The sequence below is a fragment of the Gossypium hirsutum genome, chromosome D01, assembly GCF_007990345.1.
Source record: "Gossypium hirsutum isolate 1008001.06 chromosome D01, Gossypium_hirsutum_v2.1, whole genome shotgun sequence".
Taxonomy (NCBI): Eukaryota; Viridiplantae; Streptophyta; class Magnoliopsida; order Malvales; family Malvaceae; genus Gossypium; species Gossypium hirsutum.
In genome coordinates, this window is record NC_053437.1 from 4,523,235 (window position 1) to 4,539,803 (window position 16,569).

General features: G+C 31.3%; 1 protein-coding gene across 2 annotated transcripts; it reads right to left on the reverse strand.

Moving 5' to 3' along the window:
* Positions 1-5,665: 5,665 nt before the first annotated feature.
* LOC121213773 (probable disease resistance protein At5g43740) lies at positions 5,666-10,728 on the reverse strand. Of its 2 annotated transcripts, none has more exons than XR_005909193.1 (3): positions 10,359-10,728; positions 7,345-7,441; positions 5,666-7,248 (listed from the first exon to the last, which is right to left on the reverse strand). XR_005909193.1 is itself a non-coding variant. In XM_041086831.1 (3 exons), the coding sequence occupies exon 3, from the start codon at positions 6,679-6,681 to the stop codon at positions 6,136-6,138; it is 546 nt and encodes a 181-aa protein (XP_040942765.1). In that variant the 5' UTR covers positions 6,682-7,267; positions 7,345-7,441; positions 10,359-10,728; the 3' UTR covers positions 5,666-6,135. The 2 variants fall into 2 exon arrangements, 1 of the variants encoding a protein (XP_040942765.1); XM_041086831.1 differs by having other exon boundaries at positions 5,666-7,267.
* Positions 10,729-16,569: the final 5,841 nt, after the last annotated feature.

The window sequence follows — 16,569 nt, forward strand, 5'->3', positions numbered from 1 at the left end:
TTTTTCTTCTGATACAATCCATAGAGCAACATCATGAACTATGTCATGTAACTTAACGTACCTAGTCAAGCCAAAATAAAAGAGAATACATTGAATAATATTTTTCTATTATACAATTTTTAAAAGATTAAAAGATAAAAGAATGTAGAAAAAGGAACAATAGGAAGAAAAATTTTAATAAAACAAAAGGTGGAGGAAACTATCAAATTTAACTATAGTATACATCTTAACTAAATTTTACATTATATAAATTAGACTTAATATAATATTTGGTAACATATTTTTCTAACACTTTTTTTCTAATTTAGTGCCTAAACTTTTTTTTGCCCAATTTGGTATTTAAACTTTTCAAGTTTTCTTAATTTGATACCTAGGCATTTTTTGGGTTCAATTTAGTACGTGAACTTGCACTTTTTTCTAATTTGGTACCTAAGTTTTTTTTAGGTTCAATTTGGCACCCTAACTTGTTAAATGATATACAAATTACCTTTAAGCTACAAAAATATTATTAGTATTAGAGGAAACTTGTGTTAAAATGATGCATTGAGCTATACCTAACAAATTAATATTGAATAAGAAAACGAGAGTTCTAAAAACCCAAAATAAAATAAGTTCATTATTTTAAATTAATAAATTAAAATAAATATGTTAAACTAAAAGTAATTGAATATTTAAAATATAAAAAAGAAATACGATGTTATTTGTCACATGTTGGCTATACATTGATTGTTTTTACCACCTCATAAAAAAAACATTATTAGTATATTGAAGTAATTTGTATAATATTTGACAAGTAAAGGTATTGAATCAGACAAAAAAAATATTAAGTACCAAATTAGGAAAAAAGAGTAAAGTATCAAATTGGACCCCAAGAAAAGATTAAGTACCAAATTAAGAGAAAGTGTTAAGTCTAGGTGCCAAATTAGGGGAAAAATGTTAATTTCAAGTACCAAAATGGAAAATAAAATTTAAGTACCAAATTTTTAAAAAAAATATCAAATTTAAGTACCAAAATTAAACCTATAAATTATTAAATCATGGGATATATAAGGGATTAAAAGATAAAAAAGCAACTTTTTAACTTCAATGTTTCCGAGTAAGATTTACTGAATGTGAGCCTAGAGTTAAAAGTAGATCTCTTGGTAATTTATGTAAATAACATCATTTGGGAATCCAACACAACTAATAAATTTATATAAAAATCTCTTAACCCTCCACCAATAATCATTTACTAAAATAAATTTATAATATATTTTTAAAATAAAATATTTTCTTTCACCCACATTGTAGGAATGACAAAATCCAATAATTTATAAACAAATGATATTTTTTAAATTCAAGAAATGAAAAGTCTAAAATTGCTCAAGTTTGGATAAGTTTGTGAACTTGCGAAGAGAACTTTTGAAAAATGGATTGGTTTTCTAGAAAAAATTATATTTTTTAAGTACTTCAATATTCTTGCATAAAATATTTTTCTATATATTTTTTTTCTAAAATCATTTTTAAAACTTGTTTTCAGTGAAATAAACACAACATAAATTATATTTGATACAAAATATTATAGAAGTGTATTATTTTAAAAATCAAAATTTACTTTTTTAATAAGATAATTGTTGACACCATTTTTTTGATGAAAAATGGGGTCGACTTGGGTTTTAAAAAATGAAACAAAAAACGGGAGTCGCCACCAATCCTTTTTAATGAGGTGTAATTGGATCACCTCGAAAAGTGGTTGTTTTTAATAAATGATTTAATTTTATTAAAATAACGATTTTGGTTCACAAAATTCAGAAAACGGGTTCGGGAGTCGGTTACGTATGAGGAAGGATTAGCACCCTCGTAACGCCCAAAAATTGGTACCTAGTTGATTAGCTAATGTCTTGATGTCGAAAATTGAGAACTTTGAAGAATTTTAAAAATACGATCCTTGTATTAAAATGTTGAAAATTTGAGAAAATGTGCATATTTCACATTAATTGAGAAAAAGAATCATATCCAATAAGTTAGGACACAATGTCTCGAATTCTCGATACGCAAATGAAAACCGAAAATTTACTTATTTAAAAAATATTTAGCTATCTCGGATTTAAGAAAAGGATCATGACTAGTAAGTTAGGACGCGATCTTTTCTTAATTTCCGAGGTCGTTTAAAGCTTAGGTTTGAAAAAAAAAACTTGTGTACTTAGATTTATCGTGAAAGTCGAAACCCAGTAAGTTAGGGTACGACCTTCTTGAATTTCCAAATACAAAATACTGCCTTTATTATTTTTTAGAAAAAATCCTCATCTCGGGAAAACAACGTGTCATATCCAATGCGTTAGGACACAACGTATTGAATTCCCGATAATGAGCTATTTATTTATGTTTTTGTTTTAAAGAGCACTCTCGATTATTTAGATTCAACGAAGAAAATTAGAGCCCAATACATTAGGGCTCAATTCTCTTGAAGATCCCAAATACCGAGTATTGCTTTATTTTGAAATTTTTGTTTTTTTTTTTTTACAAATCCGAGTAAAAAGATGCGACGAAACAACAATGATGATAATGTCAGTAAAATAATACAAGCGAAGACTATAAAATAAATAAAAAGATAAACTAATATAGTACACCATGGCAAACATACAAACAATAATATTAAAGCATTCATTCTAAATAATGTGAATACAAATAAAGAAATAAAAAAATGATTAAGATGATGTAAATGTAAAAAGATACATACATATGTATACATTTTAAAATTGTTATATATAAAAATGTAAACAAGCAAATGCATACACATATGCGGGTATATATATATATTATAAAAGGTGTACAAAAGTATGTTTTTGTATACATGTATTTATGAAATGCGTATAGATATTAGATATATATAGATGTGCAAATATATGTGTATAAAAATTATATAATATAAACAAATGTATATATATATTTATGTAATTAAAAATAAGTTATAAAAAATAAAAAAAATAAAAAAAATATGTATGTACGCATAATACATATATGTATATATATATAGAATAGAAATAAAACTAAAAATTAATATAAAACTAATTAATATATTAACAAAATAGTAACGAATAAATGAAAGAAAAATAAAACTAATAATAATAATAATAATAATAAATTAATTAGTTCAATAATAATAAAAATCATAATGGAAAAGGACTAAAATAACAAATAAACAAAACTTACGGATGAAATCGGGAGCAAAAAAGAAATTATAGGGTAAAATCCGCAATAAAATAAACAAAAAAGGACTGAAAACAAAATGCGCGCAAAGGTCAAGGACCAAATGGGTAATAAAACCCAAACCAGGACACGTGTCCGTTTTCCAGTGTGCTGGAGGGTTAGGGACGAAATAAAAAAACCAACAAAATTTTGGGGCTAAATTAAAAGAAAACAAAAATAACAAAAAGGAGTAAATTTAAAAGAAAATAAACGCGGAAGGACTGCGCGCCCAAATATACCATTGGTTGAAAACACGCGGATCCTCCAGGCGGGTCGGGTTGAAATTCGGGTTAAGGACAAAACGGCGCCGTTTTGGGGCTTAAGGACGCCGACCAAAACGACGTCGTTTTGTTTGGGCTATTTAAGCCAAAAAATTTTCAAAAAAAATTCATTTCTCTCTTTCTAAAAAAAAACCGAAAATGCATCTCTCTTTTCCCCTTCTTCTCTGGCCAAGGGCCCGGCTGTTGGCCACCTCACTGATCGCCGGCCACCGGTGTTGGCGCCGCCGCACATAGTGGCAGGAAGCTGAAAAGTTTCTCCTTCTTTCGCCGAATCGTCCCTCAACCACCCCGAGTAGTCCGGTGTGGTCAAAAAAGTAAAAAAAAAAACTCCTCCTTTTCTCTTTTTTATTTCTTTTTTTAAGTGTTCAAAACGTTTATTTTTTTTGAAAAAAAGGATTGATAAAAAAAATAAAATGAAATAAAATAGAAAGATCAGAGAAAACCACAACCTTTTTTTAACTTCTCTTTTTTTTCGTAAAAAAAGCTATTACATTGTGTTTCGGCTTTTATAGCCAACATTACATTTTTCTATTATTTTGCTTGCGTGTCTGTGCTTCTTTTCTCCTTTTTGCAGGTGCAAATGGGTAGAGCAGGTGGTGTCAGGTGAGGAGGCCGTGCTGTGGCAGAGTTAGTGGCAGTTGGGGTCGGTGGCTGCGGCGCTCAGAGGGCAGGTGGCTGAAGGCCCTAGGTGCGGCGCCCCTAGGGTTGCTGCTGTTTTTTTTTTCTTTTCTGCAAATGGGCTAGGGTTAGGTAGATTGTGCCTGTTGGGTTGTATTTGTTTGGTTTTGAAATTTTTGGGTAGTGGGCCTGTGCAAATTGGGTAAATTTGGGCTGTACAATAATATTTTGTAGTAAATAATATAAGTATTTATCTGTTTAAGGGCCAAGATACCTGTCCAATTTTATTCCACAAGACTAAAAACTCCCTCAAAATATAGGCTTGGGCAAAAAATAAGCCTGTTTAAAATATAGGTTGGGCTTGAGCTTCAACATTCAAAGCTCTATCCCATCTAATTTTATATTTTTGTAATATTATTTTATTTTATTTTGATATATTATGTAAGGTAAATAGCATAAAATAGAATATATAATAATTTAATACTATGAAAAGATTAAAAATATGTTAAATTGTCTATGTTTAAAATTTTACTAAAAAAAAATCTAAATATTATCGGCAACATAGAATGAGTAAGTTAGCTATTTGTAAACACGGGTAGATTTGAGCAAAATTTTATACTTATATTTCAAGCTAATCTTGGCTCAAACTATAAACATCTCTAATAATAAAGACTTGATAATAACAAATATCTAATTAAAACTTATTTTGAAGTTATATATTGGGGGAGGGGGGAGAGAGAACAAAACATATAATGGCTAGGGACATAACTAGGGGCTAGCAAGGACCCGATCTTCCCTAGAATGAAAAATTTTCTATTTGGCCAATTTAAATTTTTAAAAAAATTTAAATTAATAAATATAAAATTACACTTTTACCCCCATAAAAATGATAAAAATTTAATTTAATATTTTAAAAATTATAAAGATATAGGCTATTAAAATGGTGAAATTGTAACCCTAAAAGAATTTTTTGGTTTTGCCCCTGATAATGTCTAAATGAAATAAAGTATAAGATTCAAACAAAAACTTGTATTTGTTTTTATTAAAATAACAATATTTTATAATATAAAATGTGTATTACTAAATATTTATAGATTGTAATATATTTATTGTCAAAATATTATATTTTTTCAATAAAATATTAAGAACATTACTTAAATTTTAAAATTATTATTAGTGATATTTTTATCATTAAAATAAAATTTTAATATTAAATAATTTTACTAAAAGATTCAATTATATTAATAATTTATTATATGGTTAAATACAAATATGTATGTTTAATAATAAAAATTATAATATTTGAAATTAATAATTTAATGTTTTTATAAAATAAAATTTATTATTAATATAATAATATATGAAATTTTTAAATTAATTTTTATATAAAAATTAAATTACTAATAAAAAATATTTTTTAAAAATGACTTATATTTATTAAAAGAAGAAATCATTTTTCAGAAAATAAAATAGCTAAAAATATTTATTATTAAAATTTAAGATATATATTATTTATAAGGAAATAATAATTTTCATGTTCGAATCTAAAAATTCTTAAATTTGGGTAAGTTTGTGGATTTAGCAATAAAACTCTATCTAGAATTCTACTTCTTAGTATACCCAAATACCAATTAATAAAAAGGGATAAAATGTCTAGTTTTGCCCTAGAGTTTAGGGATCATACCTTTCATCATCTACATTTTCTAACAAGCAATAATCTTTGAGGTGATCGATGACGCTCAAGACTTCATTTCTCATTTTCTCAATAGAGTTAGCCTTGTCATATAAGTTTAAACCTCAAGAATATCGCACCAAGTCTTCTACGTTAATTGAGTGATCTTCTGGATATAATGCACACAATAAGAAACATGTTTGGGCCATCTTGTCCTCCAAATGCTCATAACTGATCTTAAGAGACATGTAGACATTTTTGTCTGTCTCTTTTTGAATGCTTCGAATCTCCATTAATTCACTTCCTTCAAGTTTTTCTCGTGCATCTTTCCACGTATTAGGAGTTAGGACCTTTACTTTTCAGGGCCCTTGCTAGTGTTACAATAGCTAAAGGAAGGCCCTTGCATTCTTTTACAATTTTCTTAGCCTCCCCAATAACACGCGAATCAGCTTTCTTGAGACCTGCATTCATTTCGAACAAAGTCCATGCTTCATCATCTTCCAAAACCTTCACTTGAACTGTCTCCTCACATTCCATATGTTGGCAAACATTATAGTTGCGTGTTGTCAAGATGATTTTGCAACCCTTTTCATCTTTAACCAATGGAATACCTATCTTTCTCAAATCCCCATCATCATTCCACTCCTTCCATAGATCATCGAGGATTACGAGAAACTTTCCATTACTCAATCTACTCCATAACTCTGCTGCTTTGACTTCTCCAGTCTTCTTCTCAAAATTCAAGTCTATGTCGTCCGCAATTTTGTTTTGCATTTTTTCAATGTCTAAAGTTTCGGACACAGTGACCATTATAACTCGATCAAATCCTTTGACTTCACCACCCACGTTTCTAACTAAGGTGGTTTTGCCCACCCCTCCCATCCCCCACACCCTTATTTTTTTACTTTATCATCCTTCAATGACTCCATGATCTTATTGAAAGCAGCATCCGAAGATTTTGAATCCACATGATTCTTGGACGTGACCAAATCTAAGTTAGGAAGCTTGGCACGATGGCCGTCTCGTTCAAATTTGGACTCTTTTACGAGATCAATTATTTCCAGTGTTTTATTCTCAATCTCCTGACTTAATTGATATCGCCAACACCAATTAGGACACAGACGGAAGCATCTCTTATTTTCTTTAATTTTAGAGTCCAAATCTTCTACATCCTTTAGGGCATTTTCTGCCTTTGGCAGCCATTCATCAACTTGGTCGTAGATCACTTGAGTTCGAATCTGCAATTTAGCCTCCTCAACGTCTTCTTTCACTTTAGTTTCTTTTGCAGCCAAATCTTCTTTGTTTTGGTGCAACTCTTGAACTATCTTATGAAAACGAAATAAGTAACGAATACGACGTTCGATCGGCTTCACTAAATAGTCTACCAACAATGGTGCCACGAAACTAGAAGCAGCAGCGAGACAGAACTCCAAAGCCATTGTTGTTAATCTGAATTCACATAACAAATCTGCTAAGTGGTAGAGAATACGGTTGAGCGAATAATAAATGAAATTAAAGAAAAGTTATGACAAGGTTGAGAGTTACCCCTTAAGATTAAGATTATAATGTGAGGTTCAAAAGGCGTGCTCCTTTCTTCAAAGAGAATGCTCCAACTCTAAATCTGAAAGCAGAGTCGTTGAAGCTGTGAACAACAGTAGAACCAATATTACTACTCCTAAAGAAAAGTAAGACAGATATTTGTTATGAGGTGCTAATAACTTGGAAAATAGAAAGAAACCAATGAAAACAACACTTTTGTTCTTCATATTTTATTATTTAATTTATCTCTACTTTATATTATTTTTAAATAATGCTTACCAAATATTGTAATTTCAGGCTGCCATGTGGCATTGTGTTATTGTCTTTTAAAGTAAAATTGTAAAAAAATTGACCGAGTTAACAGGTACCTAAAAAGAATATCTTAATTGAATTGAGTAAAATTATATTAGTAGTGATTCTACTATGAAAAGTTATAAAATAGTTTTTTAACTATTAGTAAATTTCTTTTTTAGTCACTTAACAATGAAAAGTTATAAAAAATTATAAAATAGTAGTTTCAATCACCAACTAGCTAATGGGGACATCTTTTAAAATTGACATAATAGCAAATTTAACTCTTAACATTTACACATTGTGTAATTTGATCTCTCTTTTTTGTAATTTTACTTTTTTTTATGATATTAGGGGCTAATTTTAAAAGAATGAGAAAAGATGAAAATTATTATCTTAGATTTTTTGGTGTTTCTATTTTTTGTATATTTTCAATCAAATGTAGTTGATAAATTTATTTATTTAGAATTTTATATGAAAGGGTCATAAAGAAAAGCAAAACTACAAATCAAAAGGACCAAATAATAGAATGTGTAAATATTGAGGGTTAAATTTTTTTAGGATAAAGACTGAATTGACATATTTTATAAATGTTGAGAGTTCAAGTTGCTATTATGAAAATTTTAAAAGTTGTCACCATTAACTAGCTGGTGACCCAAAAAAGACATAATTGAATAGTTTGGTGATGATCATTTTATACCTTTTCATAGTTGGATGACCAAAATAAAAATTTACTATTTTTATAATTTTTCATAATTAAGTGACAAAAAAATTCTAAGAGTTGAGTGAATCCTAGTATAATTTACACTTCTTTTTTTAGATACTTGGGTAACTCATTGGCATAGGCAATAATATACCGCCACATGACTCCTCAAAATAAAACATGTGGGACCATTATTTGGAAATTAAAATTTAAAAATTTATAAAATAAAATAAAAACTATAAAGTTGAAGAAAAATTCTAAGAGTATAAGAAACATAATTACTTTTCCATTTTCATACATAAAATACTTAAAGTTGTTTACATGATTTAGTCCAAAGCCTCATCGTTGTTTGAAGATAAATTTGAATATCACCTTCAACTTATCATGTGGCACACATGCAACCTATAACAAGAGCGCATCACATGGTAAATTCAAATATATTATATAATTTTTATTTTAAATAAAAATTGAATTATTTTAATTAATGATATGGGTTAGAAATTAATTATTTTAATTACTATGATTAATAAATTTAATTTAAAATTAATTACTTTAATATGCTCTATTTATCTCATTAAACAACAAAATTATATATTTAAACCTTCAAATCAAAGCCTTTACATCTTAATATACCAAACTCAGATTTTGGCGTCGGTGGGCAGGGCTGGCCGTCGGCCACACTCACCATAAACCACACAACTACTTAACTCATTATAGACAAAAAGTGAAAGAGTTGAGAATATTGCAGAACAAAGTCTATAGATTAAAGATATGAACATAAAGTCATGAATATGTTTTCATTAGGACCCATGCCATTTATAATAGGTGGTTAGAATCAGCAGTAATTAATCTTTTTTTGAGTATTTGAATTCTTGAAATTAAGGGATAAGGTCATATTTGATATTTGTACTTTCATAAAATGTTTAATATGGTACTTGAACTATTAATTTGTGTATTATTTGAAACCTATATTTCCATAAAACATTTAATATGGTACTTGTACTTTACAATCCCCAATGTGATATCTGAACTATCAATTTGTGTATTATTTAGTACCTATACATTCATAAAATGTACAATGTGATACTTATACTTTAGAAATGTTTAATATGGTACCTACTATATCAATCTATGTATTATTATGATATCTGAAGTTAATACCCTTAGTAAATGCTAAACCAATCAATGAGAGTTCAACATGTGAATTTTTTCCTATATCACCAAATTTACGTGGATGATATAACCTGAAAAAATTAAAACAAAAGGTAAATAATTAAATCTAAATAACATAAGTTAAACTTTAAAAAATCATCAATTTTAAAAAGCCCTAAATTTTCCCGAATTTTTTTGAAATTTAGACAAACCAAAAGTTTCCAAAAATTATGTCTCTTACTTGACTTATTGAACTTGAATGAGGGGTTGAATAACTTGATTTCGACTACCATTTCATTTTTATTTATTTATCTCTTCACATATTACATATTATCCATGTGATATTGATGATTTGGAAAAAGAATTCATGTGTTGAATTTTCATTGGTTGGTTTAGTAATTACGATGGGTATTGACTTTAGGTATCATAATAATATACATATTAATAGTTCAGGTATCATATTGAACATTTCAAAGACCACTTTAATAAACAAAAATAAAGTACAGGGGCTTAATTGGACATTTTGAAAGTTTAGGAGCCACACTAGAACAAACCCTAAAGTATAAGGGCTTTTTAGGATATTATCCCTTTTTTGAATTTAATACTATCTCGTAATCATGTTTGCATATAAATCTTATTTTGGTAATGGATGGTTGAGAAGCTTTGATACATTATTTATATTTTATTTATTAAAGCTAAATGTGATTAAACTGGAAACACAAAATAGGATCCAACGAATAAGGAATTGAGTTGGGAATACCAATCTCTTTTTCAACTTATATTCTTATCAACACACTGTTTTAATTGAGTTTAATAGCTAAAATAAAAGCAGTATTAATGAGAATAAGGAAGAGATTCGTGTCTCCAAATTTACCTCAGTTCATCACTGTTTACGAGCTGCTGCTGCTTCTACTGTAAATAAATGGAACTTCAACTGAAGCAAAAACACAAAGTAAAAGCAGGTTGTTTTTTTTTTTTTTGGGGGGGGGGCAAATAAAAGAAAACAAAAGAGAAGGGATTAAGAAAAAGAAAATAGGAGGTAGCTTCTTCCTTTTCCTGTTAGAAGGAGGAGAGCTGAAATCAGAGTAAAGGAAATTTGAGAAATTAAAGAAGAGAAAAACAGAGAAAAGAGAAGATTTTAATTTTTCCTAAAGAGAAAAAAAGATGGTGAGAACGATTGCAGTAGGAATCTTAAACAGAGATAAGAAAATGCAGAGCAAAGAAACAAGGAATACAAATGGCCCTCAAATAGCTGGATTGATCACAGTTATTGTCAACTTTTTTAACTAGTGTTTGGAAAGAGCCCTTAGGAATTGGACTTAAGTGTATTTTTACGGTTGTTTCAAAAAAAAGTGTATTTTTACGGTAAAATTACCTGTTTAGTCCCTTTTGAGCAAATTAGTCCCTCTAAAAATGTAATGCCCCAAATCTTGTGTTTCTGGATTGTTAAAATTTGATAAGTGAATTAATCTAGTTCAGAGGTTAAGTGTTGTGCTTGTGTGTGAGAGATTCTAGATTTGAATCCACTTCCTTATAATTTTAGTTATTTTTGTCTCACCATTGATCCTTGAGCATTTGGCTTATGTGGTACATGAATTATTAATTTGTGTATCATTTGGTACCTGTACATTCATAAAATGTCCAATGTGGTACTTATTGAAAATATTCAATATTGTACCTAAACTATCAATTTGTGTATTATTATGCTACCTGAAGTGAAGAACCTTAGTAAATGTTAAACCAACAAATGGAAATTGAACACATGAAATTTTTATTTTCAAATTATCAATTCTATATGGATAATATAATGTGATGTGAAAAAGATAAATTAAAAAAACAAAAAAAAATACTAAACCTATCAATTTAACTTAAAATTTATTCAATTTTTTAAAAACTCTAAATTTTCCCAAATTTTTCAAAATTTATGCAAGCCAAAATTTTCCAAAAATTATGTCTTGCTTGACTTATTGAACTTGAATGAGAGGTTGATAACTTGATTTCGACTACCATTTCATTTTTTATGGTTTATTTATCTCTTCATATAATATTATATTATCCATATGAAATTGATGATTTGGAAAAATAAAAATTCAAGTGTCTAATTTTCATTGGTTGGTTTAGTATTTACTATGGGTGTTGACTCCAGGTACCGTAATATACATATTGATAATTCGGTACCACATTGAACATCTAATGTATAAGTACCATATTGGACATTTTTATGAAAGCACAAGTACCAAATATTACACAAATTGATAATTTACCTTGAAGCAAACATAAGTGTCACACTCCAAACCCGGCCTAGAAGTTTAAGCCGAATCTGGACGAGTTACACCAATGAAGTAAAAACGTACTTCTTTTTTAAAGTTTTAAATTTAAAAATAAAAAATTCATTTTAGTCGATTTAGATGATCTTTTAGTTTCGTTTTAAACTTGTTAGATACTGACGAGATTATAAAAAGAAAAATAAGACAAGTCCAAAACAGATTGCAAATCCAAAGGATTAAATTGTAGTTATCTCAATACAAAACTATTCGAGCTTTCGCACGCCGTCCAATCCTAAATCAATTGTTTTCTTGATAGATAAAAGTAAGACAAATGGTTAGTCACCAAGCACCGCATATAACCAAACTCAAATACAATTAAACATAGTGTAATATACAAATCGTAGTAACACAAGCATTTGATAACAGTTGTATAACCAGTACGGGACAGATCTAGAGTATTACAAAGATTTCGACAGAGGTAGTATAATAGAACAAAGCAAAACAGAACAAAGTAGAACAATGCAATTCAAACAGAACAGAACCAAATAGAGCATAACAGAATGGAACAGAGCAGAGTAATACTAAACAAAACAGAACGGGATGGAGTAGAATAGAGCATGTATGTTTATGTAGATGCAATAATTTTCAAATAGATAAGAATGCAGATTTATCAAAATATCCTACCCAACTTCGCTACACACCGAAATAATGTTCCCCAGAACTCGTCTAGCTAGATCACACCAACAGATAACTGTGGACAGTGCCACTAGTATTTTGCAGTTAAAACTGCCAGATCGAATACATGTAGTTAAGCCATTATAGTACAGTCGAACAGCCAAAATAGAAATGTGGAGAAACCATTAAATAAAGCATATCATTAAACTGCCAGAAATTTCCTCCTTTTACATCAACCCAAGTTTCATGCAGTGTGTCATGGCATGCTTATGTAGAATCAGAGTAATGAGAATGTAAGTCATGCTATCTTTCAATAATAAAATTAGTAAATATTGGAGTCCATGTTTTGTAAAACGGACTTGTCAAACCTCAACAAACCATATCAAATTTTCCATGAAGTCACATGCACGGTTATAAATCAGAATCAGTAACAATCAGTCTAACATGTTCAGGTATCGTATAATCCTCATCAACAGAGTAGCGCAGAAGCGTACCAACAAACTTAACAGAATGCAGATCGTACCTGGATAATTCACACACATAAACAATAGCACATTAAGTTCTAATAGATCCTACTCACTTAGGTTCAAACATAATAGATATACATACAGATCACAAGTTGTTCATTATCAAATCATCAGATACCAAGTTATATAGCCTAATTCAGATTATAGGGACCTTACAATAGGCCTGTACTCGTTTCGGATGACGTTTGTGGCCTTAGAGAAAAATTCCAAATATTACTTCCCGTGCCCGTGTGGTTTTACATGCCCTAAGAACTAGCCCGTGTGACTCTACACGATCTGGCACATGCCCATGTGCTTACTCATATGTCCCACACGGCTTGAAACATACCTGTGTCACTTGTCCGTGTGGTATTAATTCACAAATAGTGAGTTACATAGCATGGACACACTCCCATGTGTTTGTCCATGTGGCTCACACGCCCATGTCCTTGCCCGTGTGGCTCACATGGCCTAGGCACACGCCCATGTTCTTAACTGCGTGGTTATAAAGTGTAAACAGTAAGTTACACGGCTTGGTCACATGCCCATGTCCTTGCTCATGTGGCTCACACGGCTTGGGCGCACGCCTATGTCCTTGGCCGTATAGTATCGACAGTTCTATTTTTCGATGACTAAAAACACAGAAAAAGGGGTTTTGCCACCCACCTGATACGAACTCGATATGTACTGCCCTAAAAATCTAAGTAATTATTTTTGTATATTTGTTGCATAAATATCAGTTTATTTTAGTGGTTAAGTGTTTTTGGTGTGTTTGGGAGTGTCTGAGAAGTCCTGGGTTCAAGCCTGGACTTGTGCAAAAAGTTTTGTTTTTAGGGAAAAAAACCCTTATCTATAGTTAGTAGACTTTTAAATTATTGTAGGTAAAATAAGATGCAAAAAGCATGCTGATCTAGGGGGTAAGTGGTGTGTTACTTATGCTAGAGGATTGAGGTTTGAAGCTTGGTGGAGGCAAGGGAGTATTTATTTTGCTGCTGTGGGAGGTGTTGTGGTTTAATTGAAACACTAAAGTGGTTGAGAGGAATTCAAATTGAATGGTTGAGGGGAGGTGTGATCAGATGAAGAGGTTTGAGGAGGGATTTTAGGAGAAAATCAAGGGTTGGGGAGAGAGGGAATGTTATGCCAAAAGTGGACTCTGTGGCACTCAAGAATTCGACTAGAGGGGTGCTTCTCATTTTTTTCAGTTTTTCTTTGTTTGTGTTGTTCCCTCTGTCGAAATCTTTTCTCCCCATTTTTTGGTTTTTCGTGTTGTTGTTTTCCTCTCTTTTGCTTGAAGTCAAATGTGGTAAGGGTGTTGCACATTCTTCCGTTTCACTTTTTAACAACCTTTCTCTTTGGTTGAATGCACCTTTCTTTTCTTTTCTTTTCATCTCCTCTTCTCTTCTTTCACTGTGTTGGCTGAATATTGCTTTTTCCCGATTGGCACTGTGTTTGCCGATTATACCTTTTTGTCTCATTCGATTTCTTTTCCCTCTTCTCCCCTAAACCGATTCTCTTCTTCTCTTCCTATAGTTTTGTGTTGCCGATTTTTAGTTCTGACCACTGCCGAAACCATTCCTCTTCTTCTGCTGATTGACTTTGCTCTTTTTTTTAGTAAGTGAGTATAACTCTCGAAGTTTTAACTTTTGAGTTACTAAAGTGGGGTTTGTTTAACTATTGTTGACAACTTTAAATCGAGGGTGAGGGGCTGTGCTAGTGTTAGATCCTTCCACTATTTGATTCTCTGGCTCTCTTTCGGTTAGTTCTATAAAGGAATCATTATTTCTTTTTTTCTTCTGCCTTAAGTGATAACTGATAGCAATTGCATGGCAGTTAAGGAAGGATTCAAGGAATTCCTAATCAATCGCTAAAGACTAGATTCATGGGAATCACCATGGTTCGATTGAAGGTTGATGAGTGCTTGAGCGACTGTTCGTGACGAATAGAAATAAGGTGTGTAAACCATACCCAAAACGTAAACCGACAAAAGCCAAAAATTATGGCAATTGACGCTACACGAACGTACATTCGCTTGTGTGGTAAATCGAATGCATTAAACATGGGCATTAGACTGTTACGGCCACCATGAGCGATTTCGTGGTCTTAGGCCGTTTTGAGCTACGATAGGCCAAAATAGGCTGTGTGGGCCTAATAGGCTTATGAACCTCACATGGGTAAACCATACGAGCGTGTGGAGAAAATTGGGTCAAATTGTGTAATTTCATGACTGAGACCAATTCTGGGCTATGTTGGCCACACTAGTGGGCCACACACTCGTGTGGCCCACATGGGCCCGTATTATGCGCCTTGGGCCCAATTTCACTGTTTGACTGTTAAGGTTACACGGGTCACTCGAGACGACTGTGGACCTATTGATGGGTCGGTAAGTAGACCTAGACCCCAAACTAATATGAAATGACTGTTACAACCCTACATGGTAAAATGACTGTTATGCCCTCACGTGGTAAAATCACTGTTATGCCCCTAAGTTATAAAATGATTGTATGCTTTATGTTATGTATGACTGTATATGAGCATGCCACGATATATATATGTTGCATACAGGTATGATATGTTGCATGAGAATGAGATTATTATGATTAGAGGAAGTGCACTGTGCTGGCAGCTCTGTTGCAAATACTGTTTAGTGCCGCAATCAGTGCTAATTTTAGAGTGTAGAGATGGGTGGGTGATTTTATCCCCACATAGAGTGTTGGGCTGGACGGAGTGGAGTGTAGAGGTTGGTTGGGTAGAGTTTCTGATTGCATGTCTGAACTGTTACTGTCACTGTAATGGGCTAAGGCCCACACTGATACTAATACTGTAATGGGATAAGGCCCAACTGCACTGAACTGTTATTGAATTAGGCTTAGGCCCAAATTGTACTTGCCTAGAGTCTTATTGGCCATTTTGCTTATATGGGGTTACACACTGAGTTTTCGTAAACTAACCCCTCTGTTTATCTTACAGGTAATCCCCAGTCTTAGGGATCGGTGCTACGAGAGACTCGGAGGTGGCCACACAACCGTACTTGCTTCTATACTGGATTTTTACTGATAATAATTTAATTTGGGTATTTTTTGTAATAAGGCCTTTTTAAATTGTTGACTTTTAATTTGGGATTTTAATTTTTTTTAAATCTTACTGATAGTAGTAGGACGTGGATTTTCAAAAGATGAATGCTTTTCAAGACACCACGTTTTCGTAAAATACTGTAAAAGCTTCCGCATCAAACAATGTTTTAAATATAGTAACAAACTAAAATGATCAATAAACTGCTAATGACAACTTGAGTTTTTAATAAACGAGAATTTATATAGAACGAGTTTTTTTTCAATGAAACTATGTTTTCAAAAAACACTTCAATGTGATATCGCCAGATTCAGCCATAATGTCTAGGCCGGGTTTGGGGTGTTACACGATATAGGAGCAACAAGGATGAATTCTCGTCCCTAAATGACAATCAATTGCCTAACAAAATGATTAATTCGCAGTCAAATCGCCAAAGACTAACATTCCAAAATCACAGTTATGTCAAAGAACTTTCGACACCAAAACTTTAAATTGAACTTACCAGCTAGTGAATTAACTAGAAGGAGAAGTCAAACTCTGTACAGAATCGATGTAATGTAACAGAACA